At 42.6% G+C, this 15820-nt stretch overlaps 1 protein-coding gene across 1 annotated transcript in view; it reads left to right on the top strand.

Annotated features, from left to right (window-relative positions):
- ntrk2a (neurotrophic tyrosine kinase, receptor, type 2a) overlaps window positions 1-14804 on the top strand; it is an 81374-nt gene extending 66570 nt beyond the window's left edge. The window contains exons 18-20 of the mRNA XM_070963865.1: window positions 326-410; window positions 8501-8659; window positions 11358-14804. Coding sequence (XP_070819966.1) covers window positions 326-410; window positions 8501-8659; window positions 11358-11543 — 430 coding nt within the window. The 3' untranslated portion in view covers window positions 11544-14804. The remainder of the gene's footprint in view (window positions 1-325; window positions 411-8500; window positions 8660-11357) is intronic.
- Window positions 14805-15820: the final 1016 nt, after the last annotated feature.

Below are 15820 nucleotides of genomic sequence, written 5' to 3'. Positions count from 1 at the left end.
GTGTTATTTGGACATAATTCAAAAATGCACAAACTGATACAGTCCCATCATAGGGGCCAGCTTGATGACTGTTAATATAAATTATACAGTATGTGGCAAATAGCAGCTGAAAGGAGCCATTAAAATAGTCAGATATCTACGGTTTATGATTGATTTCCACACTGAGTGAATGATTCGCACACAAAAAAGACAGAGACACAGCAGGACTATTTCAAAAATATTCCCAATAATGATCAATTTAGTCTTAAATAAAGAGTGAAGGCTGCTCTTTTCTGTCTCTTGATGTTTCTAGCTGTGCACTTAGTTTGCATTTGTTGTCTAACAGGAACTGCCTGGTGGGTGAGAACCTGCTGGTAAAGATTGGAGACTTTGGCATGTCCAGAGACGTCTACAGCACTGACTACTACAGGGTAGGTGTATGTGTCGATATCTTTTCTGGCCCTTCTTTTTGCCTCCCTCCTCCCTGCTGCATGGGTCCCTCTCTGCTCCTCCCCTGCATGGGCATGACTGACGGACTCCGGCAGAGTTACAGTCAGACGCTTGCTGTGGTAGGTCAACTAAACTCAGCGTAGGGAAATTAAACGTATGTGCAGCCCACTGTGATGCATATATAAAGGGGAGGGAGGATAAGCAGCATGCTTTGTTAGGTCCACTGTGAAATAAGGGCTGCTCGTTTGGATAATTACTGCAGCATTTTCCACCACGGAGGGCCAATAAGAGCAAGTTGTAAAGTTTTTACCCACTCTTGTTTTATAAGCAGGTGTTGAAATTTAGGAATTTAGGAGTCAGAAACTCCCCAAAAGAATCCATATTTATGAAATATGGTGGGTTTTGGAGGACAAGCTAATGACATAAATATTAAAAAATATTCAGATTATAAGACTAGTTTTATTTTATTGATTGTTATTTTAGCACTCCAAACAAACTCTTGTATAATACATGAGGATTAGATTTTCTCTGACAATACTTCTGTGATGTGTGTATCCTACTTTCTTTGCGGGGCTTTGGCCCATGAAATATTAAATTTATAAACCTGGAGGCTGTTTCAAGACACATGTTAAAAATCAGTTGTCGGAAAATGTTTGTGACTGTGAAATGAAGCATCCAAAATCTATTGGATCGCTTCTGAGAGAGGTAAAAACACACCAAAGAGCTGTAAAATGTGATTCAATGAAACAAACATGGGGATGTTTCTAGGTCTGATTAGTCCCAAAATATTTTTTCGTGGTACTTGTGTCAATCGAACTCTGAGGCACAGCATTATAAACTGTTTTTTTATTCAGATATTTTGAGCATGATAGAATCTGCATGGAACAAAAAACTCGGTCTTTCAGTCTGTATTTATGTCAATCCTTTGATAGTTTTCATCAACCGAGAACACGCTTTTGAGATCTACGGGACATAGTTATTAGTAGTGTCCTGCCAGAAGTATAGACTGTATAGTGTATTGAGCGTCCATCACCTGTTACACTGCTGAACTGCATGCTGGGTACAGCTCGCTCGCTGCAGTACATTCAAGAACTGATGAAGAGATGAGATTGGAGATGTTTGATTGTAGCAAAGTTTGCTACTTTGTTTCACAAAACACAAACATTCCAAGCATCAGCGATGTAACCTTCAGAAAGAAGAATGAACGCTTTGTTCTTGGAAATAGCCTGAGCCCAAATCGGCCAGCTGATTATCTCACCTTGTTTAGTAAGCTGAGTGTTACTTTTGCTTGAAATATCCACCCCTGGACCATCCATGGGTTCACCACAGACACTGAATGTGGATTTGTCTCCATATACTCCAGCATTGCTTCGGGACACAGCTGTGTCATGGCAGGTGCATTGCTCAGGACCCAATGAAGCACAGTGTGGAGTGTGAGGCCAAGAAACTGGTCCATTCTGAACATGTCTGCAACAGGCACTGCTTTAATATATATAACACAGACTACATGGTCGCACCAAACATGCATTCAGTACCGAGTACAACACGTGTGTTCACAGTCAGTGGGATGTAAGACGCACCCATCTCAGGGACAGTGTAGAGAGGACTACTCTGAGAAAAGGAAGAGGAGAGGAATCTATGAAAGAAAGGTGTGTGTGTGTGTGTGTGTGTGTGTGTGTGTGTGTGTGTGTGTGTGTGTGTGTGTGTGTGTGTGTTGCAGGGACATTTAGCAGCTCTGCTATGAGTGTCAAGACAACTCAGGGGTACAAGAGACAGCTGAGACAGTGTGTGTTTTTTTCCTTCCATACAGCAAACTGTCACTTTTCCAAAAGGCTGAAATCGAATAAATGGCACTGACTGACTGATGGTGACTGTCCATTTGTCCTGCCCTTTCTCCTGTCCGCTGTGACAGACTGACATGAGTGACAGTGAAAGAGAGCTCAGAGGGAGAAAGAGGGAAAGAAGGAAGAAGCATCCATTCAATGACAAGAAAAATGTCTATTTAGGACAAAATCTTAACAGTAACCCACAGACAAACACCGATGACCTACAGGCCATTTGATGGATGCGTAGTTTAGCATTTTATTTTTTTAGATACCTCTTATGTATTTCTGTTTGTAAGCATACATAAGAGTGGCAAGCCAGTGTTAGAAAATTCTAGGTAAATTTTTCCTGTTTCTCATGATTAGAAAGAGCAAATATTCCTGTTTTCTACTATTTTATTGTTAATTGTGCTTTTCTTCATTCCTGCACATATAGGAAACCTTTCAAACCACAACGTTAAAATGGCCAGAAATACAAAATCTCCATGGGCACAATCAATCTGTACTCGAAGCACACAGAATATTGCCTTTTCCAGAACGTTGTTTAGATTAACATTTGGAATAATAACTTATGTATGGCATCAAATTAAAGATGCAAACAGGAAAGATTAAGGTCTGTGGCTTTCTTTTGTACTATCTGTGTGATGACACACAGCAACCTGCCCCCTCCTCCTCCTCCTCCTCCTCCTCCTCCTCCTTCCTTTCACCCCTCCTCAATAAAGCTAAGCGCCTAGGCTGTAGTCATGGCAACGGGCGAAGGCAGTGGCGACGAGCCTCGGAGTTGTATCCAACGTTTCTCAGGAAGAAAAGTAATCAGAGAACTTCTGTTTAGTATGCTGAGGCAGTACGAGGCGAAGAGAGGGGGAGACGGAGAGGGGTGGAAGTGTGGGAGACGGAGGGTGGCGAAGAGATGAAAGGAGGGAAAGAGCTGGAGAGGAGAGATGGAGGAAAAAGGGTGGGAGGCCACAGAGGGAGAGAACAAGACACAAATAAATGTACAAAAGGAGAAAATGCAGTAATAGAGCGATACGCGAACATACGCACGCTGAGGCAGGAGAGGAGAGGTCTGCAGGCGAGCATGCAGCGTGTTTACGGCGTACAGGTGCTACAAACAAACGCATACTGCCGCTTCAGACAGCCACAGAGCAGGGAGGGAAACAACAGCAAGAGATGACAGAAAAGGACCGAGAGGAGAACAGCAAAGCCGAGGAGCGGCACAGCGTGGTGGGAGGTAAAACACAGGGATCCTGCCATGTTTCAGCATCCAGGAGACAGAGAGGAGTGTATGTGTGGGGGGTGGTGATCGGTGGGGGGGTGTAGGGACCCAGTCATGCTCTTGCGTCAGACAGTTGCAAAGATGAGTCATAGAGGAATTGGAGCACCCCCACTGCTTGTGTGTGTGTAGGGATACAGAAGCAGAGGTGTAGGACTGAAGGGGCTGTGGTGACGTCATTGGGTCCACAGTTACACAATGAATCTGACACCTCAGATGATAAACAGGATGCCTCCATTCAAACCTACAGCCTTGAGTTTTGTGTGTGTGTGTGTGTGTGTGTCAGTGTGTGTGTGTCAGTGTGTGTGTGTGTGTGTGTGTACAACAACATTTACTCCTTTTCTCCCCAAACGGATTTCATGCCCAAATGTGTACGATGAAAGTAAATTAAACGTCTGCTTCGGTTCTGAAGTTGACTGATTTACGCTGCCGATGCAGACTGTAGAAAAACAGTCAACGAAGCAGAGCTAAACAATCCCTGCGGAGTGATTTGGCTGGTGTGGTGCTTTAAAAAAAAAAAAAAAAAAAAAAGACAACCCATCTCTGGGTCCCCACCAGCAGACAGACAAACAGCATCTTAATGGAGCACCTGGAGAGGCCAGAATGGAGCAGTTATCTGTGCAGAAGAGTGTGTGCATGTTGACAGACAAATTACCTCTGTGTGTGTGTGTGTGTGTGTGTGTGTGTGTGTGTGTGTGTGTGTGTGTGTGTGTGTGTGTGTGTGTGTGTGTGTGTGAAGACACACATAAACACAAAGAAGAGTCTGCCAACAAGTATATGGAGAATCATTTCTCTTTGCACACTGTAAAAAATAAAAATTCTGAAACTAAAAATGAACTTAATATTATGTGAGATTGTTATCATTTGTCTATATAATCTCAATGTAGCTGTTTTCTAACTATTATTATTGGTAGTAGCTTTATGTAAACGGTACATTCTGGGGCAGAAGTGGGCAGAAAAACAAGCAAGCAAATCAAATTAGAGGATGTGAATTCATCCCATGTTGTGCATTTTACCTGTGAAATTTAGCTAACACATGCATTTCCTGTACAAACAGAAAAACATTGTCATTCATAATTATGATGCATTATTTTCTGATTTTATGATAAAGTTCGATAACATTTTCTAGAAGTTTCTGTTTGCCATGAAATGTACGTCTTAACTAAGGGTTAGTTTATTATAGAAATGTATTATATTATTGTTTTTTGCTCAATGAATCATTTTTCAACACAATGTGAACTCTTAACAATGTACATTTGTTTCTCTTTGTTAGTTTTTTCCAATATTTATAAAAGCAAAGTCATGAACGTGAGTTCTGCTTTTAAGCGTGTAATGAATACTTCAATCAGTATTGTGATAAACTGAATCTACAGCAGACAATGCTGTTATTTAAAAGAATGCTGCAGCATTAATTAATTAAACCCTGCTTCAAATGCCAGCTGAATACAAGTAATACATACATATATACATATACATACATACAAGTGATACAAATGAGACAAGTTCTCCTTTCATAACCAGCACCTCCATGGAAAAAACAATACTGCAAATATTGTAAAAAGTCTTTTTTTTTTTTTTTGGCTGCATCACTAAAAAAAAAAAAAAAAACCATCGGCATGTTGCGTAAACCTGTATGTAAACCAGTGCGCTGCCTCTGAGCCTGCCAGGAAAGTGAGCTCTGATCTCCAGGGAAAAAAATAACACCAACACCACGCACACGTACACACACAGGCACGTGTACACACATACAGAGATGCCAGTGTTCTTGGAAAGAGTTTTTGTTTCCATAGCAACGCAGAGGGCAATTAAGGTAGGGTTCCTGTGTAACAAAGAGTGGGCGGAGTTCATCACATAAGCCCCTCCTTCACCACATCCCATAATGCTTTCTTTTTCAACTGGTTCGGTTGCCATGTATGCTGCAGCCTCCAGCAGGTCACTACAGAAATCCCACAGCCCTCCTCGGCTTTAGTTCTCTTTTTTTGAGGCTTTTCCTGGAACACGCAGTGGTTCAGTAGAAATGATGCATATTTATAAGACAGAGAGGGAGTGAGACAGACGGACGGTGATGGAAGGTGAGAATGAGTGAGACAGACTGAGACAGAGACAGAGAGAGAGAGGAGGGAACAGCACAGGAGACAAAGCCTGACGACGAAGCGACTGACAGCAAAAAGAAAACAGAGCTGGAGACAGAGAGATGCGCCGTCTCAGTGAGAAAGCTGGAAAACTCAAAGATTTCTACTGTAATTCTGTGACTGTAAACGTGACTCTCCCGCTCTCTGACGAGACGATTTAATCTGAGGCTTCACCTCCCCGCTCCTTCATTTGTTTTCCTTCCTCTCTCAGTTCAGCCTCGTTCGAGCCTTTTTGAAAAGACGACCCTTCTCCTTTCTCCTCTCTCCTCTCCAGCTCTGTCGAAGCGCAGCGCTCACACAGGCAGTTAACAAACATGAAAAAATGTAGCCCAGCAGTTCAAGAGACCAGTATTAATATTTCAGACCATCAGGGGAAATGATCAGCCATGATGAATAAAACAAAAAGACTAATGTCATGAGCAGGTTCAGACACATCAGTGTAAATACTGTGCAAAAACTACATATGGAGAAGAGCAGCATATAATAACCAATGCCTGTGTCCCTTTCAGCATTATTAATGTAATATTTATTACTATCTATTTACTGTATACTATCCTGAGTGTCAGATTTGTGCGAAAGTGAAAGCTCCAGCTGTCCAACACGTTTTCATCCCAGCAATGCACAAAGCCTTCCTGCTCGTCTGTGCCACCGGTAAAACAGTTGCACTTTGCTTAGCTCTAGGCATCATAACTGCTTGGTTAGCTTCAGGAAAAGATCGTTCGCTTGGTTCTCACAGGGCGCTGACCCTGGGTGAAAGTCGAGTGTCTGTTTGACCCATCCATCCACCCCACATTCCTCCATTTGAGGATTTCCTTGGTCTTTATACCACGTCACCTCGCTCTGAGCATGTAATATTTCTGCAGATGGGTTTACAGAGCCGGTATCTGACAGTCTAGGAAAGGGAGGGGGCTGGAAACGCCCAGTTCATATCATTACTAACCAGTATTTTGTGTGTCCATTACCTCATTTACTACTTAACAAGCTAAGTCAACAATAGCTTATGTTAATGTCACTTCGTCAATTTAGTTACGCAACACTCACACCTGCCAGTTTGTGGGTGTAAATATTTAGTAAAACTACTCTCCCGCTAAGAACTGGTTTGAGCGGTGCAACATTTCAACAAGGCGAAGTGAACCATAATGTCTCATAGTCACTATGGAGTATCTATTATAAAGGCAGCAGTGAATAAGACAGCGATCTCTGACACAGAAAATGTGTTTTACAGACAGCATAGAGGCATTTATGAACAGATCATTACAATTCTGTATGTTGTAGACAAACAAGTGGATCTGTGTAGTGTGTCGGGGTGTATATAATGTAATACACATGCCGCTTGCTGTTCTTTGTATTGTTTTCTGTATTATCATTCTGACATTGTAACCCTTGTACCACACTGCTTTGGTAATGCTGTACTCCATTATGCCCATACCAGTATATATGAATTTGACAGAGACGGAAAGAGAAATGCAAATAAGAACCAAGAAACCAGCCACAAGACATACATTACAGGGAGCATAACGAGGGCCTGCTCATGAAGAGTAAGAGCTGCAGAGATGGAGGCAGATATGTTTCCCCAGATGTACCAGCAAACCTGATGGCTATCTATGTGACCGTGCACATTTTATTACTCCATTAAATAACCCACTGACTAACAAAGAAACAGGCCAAGTGTGGGTGCCAAGCTATTAATAACAGGCATAAACCTCAGTAAATGGATTGTGCTATCTGTGCGGAGCAATGGAGCGCAGATCGGTCGGTAGATTCATGTTCGGAGGAGGAGTAAGGGGATAGGGGAGGCGCAATATAAAGGAGGGCGACATCAGTACACAGGGTTAGGCTTCATTCACTTTCACTTGGAGCAGGTTAATAACTCAAGCACCGGCATATCTAACTTTAGAGAGCTCAACAAAGCTTTTATCAACTGCATGTTCGTGTTGATGACCAAGGGGCTCCATCACCTTTTGTCATTTTGATAAAAAAAATTTCTTCGGTCTGAGAGAGACAGAGACGAACTTTCAGTGTTTATGAAGAGGAGAAAAAGCAAATGAATACACCAATCAAACAGGCTCAGACTGGAGCTCAATGAAGTGACCAAACGTCCGCCTGTGAGTTCCTGTGTGGAGCTTCCTGTGCTGTTTGATGCCACAGTTTGAGGTCTAATTAAATAATATTTTAATGAATTAAATTCAGCTCACATGGGACACGAGCGCTGCACAGCCTCCATACTGCTATAGTTTATACTCTGTCATATTTATTTATAAGGCATGCCTGCTGATATCGAGCTGACCCACACAAACTGACTCATACATCTGATAACATACATTTCCAGCAGCTTTTTAATTTATTTATTTTTTAGTTTTCACATTGATCCTGTAATTGTGATCAGTGGTTAATTGATGAGTGTGTTCCTTGTGAGCTCGGTGGCATACACCTGTGAAGCCATGCCCTCTCGCCATCCTTCAGTGAAATGAAATGACACAGTGATCAGAGGGGAGGTGTGCCACAGTCATGGAGATGATGCAATCTGCTGCGCCGTGCAATCAAACCTCACTGACTGAAACGCCTCAGGCAGCAGTTTTGAGGGGTGAAATGTTTGCAGCGCTACTTGAAAATGTATTGAAATTCTTGAGTGAAGCCTTGTGAGGAATGTGGAAAGCTGCGTGACCGTGCATTCGAAATGCATGATGTTGCAGAACAGAGTAGAACTGCCTACAGAGCGCACGTCTGATGACGCTGAAGATGCTTAAACACTCTCTGAATCTTTTCTTTCTTGCGTTCACTGTACACTAGTCTGACTTTACTCTCTCTCTTTCTTTGTGTGTGTGTGGGTGTTGCGTTCAAAGGTCGGAGGTCACACCATGCTGCCAATCCGTTGGATGCCGCCTGAAAGCATCATGTACAGAAAGTTCACCACAGAGAGCGATGTTTGGAGTCTAGGAGTCGTTCTCTGGGAGATCTTCACCTATGGAAAACAGCCTTGGTACCAGCTCTCCAATAATGAGGTACAGAATCAAACTCAATCTAAACTATTGTTTTCTTTCCATATCTGAACTCAAGGGCAGAGTCAGTCAAAGGAAATGGTGTGAACAGGCATCGACAGGCATCAATGTGCACTCTGAACAAAAAGACTGCACTGCACACTGAATCAAAACACACACAAAATAATCGCTTTTTGTAAATGTTACAGTGGAAGCACCTGCAGCTTAATAAGTGATGGCAAATAGGATGTTGCAGCCTCTGGTTATAAGAAAACAGCCCTTCGGTCAGAAATAAAACTAAATATTTGATCGGTTTCGTGTGCGAGTTTCTCCTAGTCATACATCGTGTGAAGCCTCTGGCCTGAGTCATCTCATGACATACAGCTAAGACAAATCGTTTAGAAACTCAGTAAGTTGTTTGTCATTTCGCCGTGTCTTGAATTAATTGTGAGTTCCGCCACAGAGCTGGAGAGCTCGCAGCGAGCAGATGTGTCTCGTGTTTTGAGTGGAAAGGAATTTTTTAAACCCTGTTTTTCCAAATGGGCTCACACAAAATGTTCCATATTTCATATAATGGATCACACTGAGCTCTGCTGGGTTTTTTTTAGTCTGTTCCTGAAGTAGTTTTTAGATTCAGCATACAGTGACTCAGCCACAAAAATGAGGATTTCCACATTTTGTGTTTTTGGCATTGTGTATAGTGTGGGTTTTGGATATGTGCTTATTGATATTTCATCCATGCCTACTAGAAATATACCTTTATATACAAAACACAAAGACTGCCAATGAAATAGGCTGTCAGTAAATATACAGGTACATGCATGATTAGTTGTGCATAAAGACAAGTTTGAGGAGACAGAGCTGGATATTTTCATGCTTGTACCTTTATTGATATTGTATATTTGCACTCTTTTCTACTTTGTACTCCAACATGCTGCACAACCACTTCGCTCTGGATGATTTAAGTTCTGTCTTATCTGAAATATTAAACTGTAGCGCTGCAACCAACCATTATGTTCATAATCAGTTACCCTGAAGATTGTTCTCTTGATTAACTGAGGAATTTTATGTAAAAACATGCAAAAATGATGAGAAAAGCCGATTCCATAAAGCCCAAGGTGACATCTTCAGACATAAAACAAAGATATTACATTAACAATTACATAAAGCAAATCATCACATTTGACTGCGTCTGTGCTTGATTGCCATTTAAGGCCTTTAACAAGCAGCCTGCATGTTGATTGGTTGAAACAGATGACATTTCTCAAACCCACAGAATTCATTTGTAACTTCCAGTGGAAAATGCATCAGGCTGAATCTCGGGGGAAATGTGTCAAAATGATATATCTTGAGCATTTTCAGTGAGTGTTGAAAAAAATACTTTTTATGAGTGAAGATTTCACTCGGTGGAAACATCGTGTAGCTTCAGTGAAGAGCTGATAAAATGCAGAATAAGATGATTTCAACAATCGAGCCAAAAGGGAAAATATGAAGGGGTTAATTATCTGTTGATTGACTAAATCATTTCAGCTGGCGAAAGCTCTGAGATTACATGAGATTACTGACAGAACAGGATACCAAATCCCTCAATTTGATCAACTGTATTAAACACACAGCCAGCCCAAAATGTTTTCAGAGCCTCTAAGTGTAGATAAAGAGGAGCTTTTCTGTATCAGCTAAAAAAAAAACCCTAATAAGTTAACCATTGACGGTTTCTTCTGAATACTTAATAAATCGTTCGAATCTTCCCTTTTGCACTCTGGGTCTTGACCCAGTTTCCGGGAAAGAAAAGCGCACCAGAGCCCTTCAACCCTTCACCTTAACCTCAGCAACCTGAGCATGACCTCAGCTCTGATGTCAGCAGCCCCCTTTTCTCCTGACTCACTCTGGTTACATCCAAAATTAACCTTTAGCCCCCTACATGGTCTTCTTGTCCCATTTACATCTATTAAATCTCTCTTGATTCACAATTTGTTCACCTTCTGACCCAAATCCGATGCTCAGATATCTTTTACAGGATATGGAGTTTTGTTCCAAAAATGAGATATTCATTATTTATTCACCCTCGCAAGCTGATAATCACAAAATGAGGAGGAGTAACTAAGTAACGGCTGACACTCTTATAAACTGCAGTCTTAATAATTTAGAGATATTGAAAGATAATCTTGCATTTATTATTACGCCTTTTGAAATGGATATATGGCAATTTGCAAACTGTCTTTTGGAGCTTAATAGAATCCATTTGATATTCACTCCACGCACACAGCAGGGTGTATTTAATGGTTGAGGAAATTATAAAAAGCTTAATTATATCACAGACAATTAACCGTATAGATGTTTTCCAAACCGCTGCCAGAGAATGATGAACTCCTTTGCTGAAAACGGTGTATAGAAGTTTGGGTTTCTAAAGTAGATTTAAAGCTAAAATCTGTTGTTTTTTTGGTTTTTTTTTTCAAATTTAATACATGTGCCAAAACACCAAATTTCCTATTCCTTTAGAAATGGGATTCCAGTCACTGTCGTCTAACTTCATCGCCTGAGTAAATAATTTATTCACAGTGACATTTTCACAGTATGCCTCCACAGTGTGGTGGGACGACTTCGCCAAGCGGGAGCTCCATCATTTTCGCTGGAGGACGAATCCGTTTTCATTTGTTTGTTTTGTAACACAGGGGCCGAAGCTACGTTAAGCTCCATGCCCGTCTGTCTCTCTTCTCTGCAGGTGATAGAGTGTATAACCCAGGGCAGGGTGCTGCAGCGCCCCAGGACCTGTCCTAAAGAAGTGTACGACCTGATGCTGGGCTGCTGGCAGCGAGAGCCGCACATGAGACTCAACATCAAAGAAATCCACGGTCTGCTCCTCAACCTGGCCAAGGCCTCACCTGTATACCTGGATATACTGGGCTGAACACGGGACGAGGACCGAGGAGCGTTATGGATGTGTGTGTTTGGGTGGAGGTGGTTACTATATCTAAGTGTGTGTGTGTATTTGAGGTCGTATGCATGTGTGTGTTTGTCAGGGTGGACACGGTGACACCTGTGAATGATGTGTGCGATGCTCGTGCAAGCGCGTGCGTGCGAGGTGCCGCTGTACAGGATGTGAAGCTATTATCAAACTTTTAAAGGTAATCAAAAAATTCCTCACCCCATCCCCATTCGCCTCTTCCCTTCCTTCCTTCCTTCCTGCCAATTTTCTCTCCTTTGTGCATCTCTACTCCATCCCTCCTCCTTCCTTCCCGAAGAGACATTTACTGAGAGTGATTTAACTTTGGAGGCTTCTCACTTCTTTTCAAACGCTTTAAACCGAAATGGGGCTAAATTGATGAAACCTGATTAATGGGACTTTTAAATTTAGTGACTCATCCCCCTCGCTGCCTGTCGGACCACAGGACTCGTTCCAACATCCGGAAACTTCAAGGAGGCGCAGCGTTGGGGGGGGGGATTTCCAGAAGCTTCGGCCCTTTGCGTGTAAATATGAGACTGTACGACGTTTCAGAGGAAATGGCAATGTGGAGCCATAAAGACACTGTGTTTCCCCCTCTCGCCCTGTCTGTTTTGTCTGTCTTTCTGTCTGTCTCTCCGAACTGTACATGAGTATTAATGTCAGCATTCATCCAACACGGCCTGTGAAAAACACAGGTGACGATTAACACACTGGTGCACACAGAGTAGACTGACAAAAAGTAGGTAACACAATCTGGTTTTCTGCCTGTCAGATGATAAAAGATGACCTCCGGTTGGCTAATTTAAAAAAGAAAACAACAATCACTAACAACACAGTGCCTGGTGAAGCTGAACTGAACTGCTGGAGGATGGCTGGGGTATTCTAATATATTGTAATTGTGAATGCCGAATACTAGAAATGTAAAAAAGCTTGATCTATCTGGCACTGAGCTACAATATCTCTGCAACAGACTGATATACGTTATTATAAGGAAATATGCACTCGTATCTGCATACTGCATTTTGCCACTGCTTTCTGTTCTGTATTTACTTTGCTCAGGCCTGGACTGCACGGTCACACAGCCCACCAGTAACATGATGACCACTTTTCCCCCTCGAAGTGACAGATGCTTCACTCGTGATGTCAAGCGCTCGTGTCGGAGGTCAATTGATTAATTTGTCCGCAGCTGTCCGACAGTCGTGAGGTTGCCGTTTAAGAGGGGGGAGGGAGGGTGTAAAGGTTGTTGAGGGAGGCTGGATTTGAGCGGTCAGATCACGGTTAGATGTGTGGGTGGTGGCGCTGGAGAAGGTGTGGTTCATTTGGTCAACCCATATTAAATCATCAAGGCTCTCAGCACTCAGACATCCTTGAAAACCACATCTGTGCTGGAGGGGACACGCACTCACACACACACACACACACACACACACACACACACACACACACACACACACACACACACACACTGTATACCTTATCCCGTCAGCCCTCCATCTCTACACACACACACACACACACTGAAAGACACTCAAAACGGGCCGAGAAGGAAATTGAATTGTGCATGTTTTATTATTTGAGCGGTGCAGTGCTTTAGCCAGGCCCTCGTCCACTGTAATGGTGTAATGTATATTTCATTACAGCCTAATGGGCTCCATTAGCACAGTCTCCTCACAGACATTCAAGACTTATTGTTTTATGGCTGTGAAGGAAGGATGGAGAGGAGAGGGGAGGAGAGGTGAAGGAGAAGAAAACAGAGAGAGGGGCCTGGAATGAGGAGCAGTGGAGAGGAGAAATGAGAGGAGAGGTAATAGTGCATATTGGGAAGAAATGGAGAGGAAGGGAGAGAGTTCAGAATGGAAGCAATGGGGTAGAAAGGAGGAGGCGTCTGGAGTGAAAAGGTTCGAATGGGTCGCGTGGAGAAAGATGAAGGAGAGAGAGGAGACAGTGGAGTGAAAAAGGGGGTAAGGGGGGGGTGTGAATGTCCTCAGGGAGAAAGTGAAAGTGAGCATCCATCATTACTGCAGATGTTCCATAAGCCACAACTTCAACTTCACACTCACATTCCTATGGCTGGCCTCCACCACACACATGCACACATGCGCACACACACGCACACACCCCCATTTTACTGGCAATCCACCAACAGCTCACACTGAAAATACGCTCAATAATGAACCACATATCCCCATTACTGAGAACCACTTCACTCACAGCATACAGCTCATATCTGGTCAAAAGGCTTACAGACACACTGTATATACAACTGCTCACATGCATGCAAGGAAACACATTTAATGTTTGTTTTGGCATTTTACTGGAGCATATTTTACTCTATACAGACATATTAAAGAGTCATAATCACTGCGGTTTCTCTAACAGCCATTTTAATTAGATGTAAAACATCAATCTGGAAATATAAGTCTTATATGTTTATTACCAACAGCACTTGATGGTATTGATGTTTGTGAACTTGAAAATGTTGATTTTATTGATTTCTAGTATTATTATTTATAAATTAAGAAGCATTTTGTACATTTCTTTCTATATCTAAGGTTGCCTTTTGCAACTGCAAACCGACTGAAACTGATCACGGGTTTAGTTGATTATGTTTTAGCAAATATGTAAAGATAATGTTGAGCGTTTACTTTTATGTCAAGCTCCCTCTTAACAGCTACCTAGCCTGTACTCATGTACGGTGTACTCTACAACAGGGATGGATTTACTTTGACATACTGGAAGACTATTGTCAGCTGTCAGGGCACGAATGTGAGGGTTAATGGCTGCAGCATTGACAAGGCGGCTAACGAGGCCCTCAAAATCCATCCCTGCTGTACAGTCAAGTAGAGTTTGCACTGAGTGAGCACACTCAAAACTTGCCACACAATAACTCTGTGCAATAACAGAGGGCAGGGTGCGTGAGGGCCTGTGTGTGTGAGCAAAACGGCAAGAACAAACACATAAGGGTAGAGTAGGTCGAAGCGACGTCCCAGCTGGCTGCACTGTGTGTGTACATACCTGTTGTGTTTCCTGTTTTGTTTTGTTTTTTTTTAAATAATGAACTGTGTCATGTTGGACAGCAGTGATGTTTTGACCAATAGGAAGAGGCTGTGAGAGCGGTGTTTGTCACGATGAAGACAACACAGGGAGCGTTCTGTGAGACTTTAATGCTGGCTGACGATCGGCCTGATGCCCCAGATCAAACATGTTGGTCAAACGAAGGGGAAACAGGGAGGAAGAGCAACGACTGCTGTATGAATGGACACCTCAGAAAAGGAGGGACTGACAATCACAGACTTCTCTCTTTCTCTCTCTTCTTCAAGTGACCTACTGTAAAATAGACTATTCAACCAACTTTCCTCTTCTATGCTGCCTATACCGTACGTGATAGTCTTGAAGTGCTACTTTTTCTTTTTTGTAAAGGAAACAACAGCGAGAGGAATGAACAAAAATACATGTACAAATGTGAATAAGCTGCGGAAAGAAATAAGCCGTCACAAACTGCTGTGTCCGAGACTGTGTCAGTATCTAGATTGTACTATTTTCCTTTGTCTTAGAAGTGCAGGCAGAGAAACGGGTGGCTACACGGGACTCACAAATACACAAAATGACATCCAGCAGCCCCCGGGATGCGGAGCGGTGTTTGCTCATTCTCCCGGTGGTGTGTGTGTGTGTGTGTATGTGTGGAAAAGGTTGATTGATGCCGGACTGAGTCGGTAGGGATTCAGATTCTAGCCAAATCCTAGCTCCAATGCAATGAGATTCAACGGCGGAATCAGTAATTGATTTGTTGTCCCTGTTCACCAATTCATGATAAATGACTTTACCCAGTCGTGTTGGACTGAGGTTGGTATTATGGCAGCTAAGATTTATGGAATCACTCAATTGCTTATTTTATGTCTCCAAAAATCAGCCTTCTGCTCGACACAACTTACTAAAGCCTGGGTTTCACCGAAGTATATCAGCAATATTAATGGCTATTTTCTTTTGCCTCTTGCTTCACTGTAACATAAATATTCGGCTGATTTGGGGCGAAAACCATGTGACTCAGCAACCCGGAGCATAATCCACATACAGATGCACATCACGACTTTGAGTGCGTTACGATCCATATCACATTTAATCCCCCCTCTCTCTCACAGCCCCTCACATCGCGGTCTCAGCTAATAGAGCTGAAATATCATAAAGGTCATCTTTAAGATTACCTTTGTGCTTGGATGCTTCTGGAGCCCCAGCGCCCTGAA

Source organism: Chaetodon trifascialis, chromosome 6 (genome assembly GCF_039877785.1).
Source record: "Chaetodon trifascialis isolate fChaTrf1 chromosome 6, fChaTrf1.hap1, whole genome shotgun sequence".
Taxonomy (NCBI): domain Eukaryota; kingdom Metazoa; phylum Chordata; class Actinopteri; order Chaetodontiformes; family Chaetodontidae; genus Chaetodon; species Chaetodon trifascialis.
This window is presented reverse-complemented; position numbering and strand designations above follow the sequence as displayed.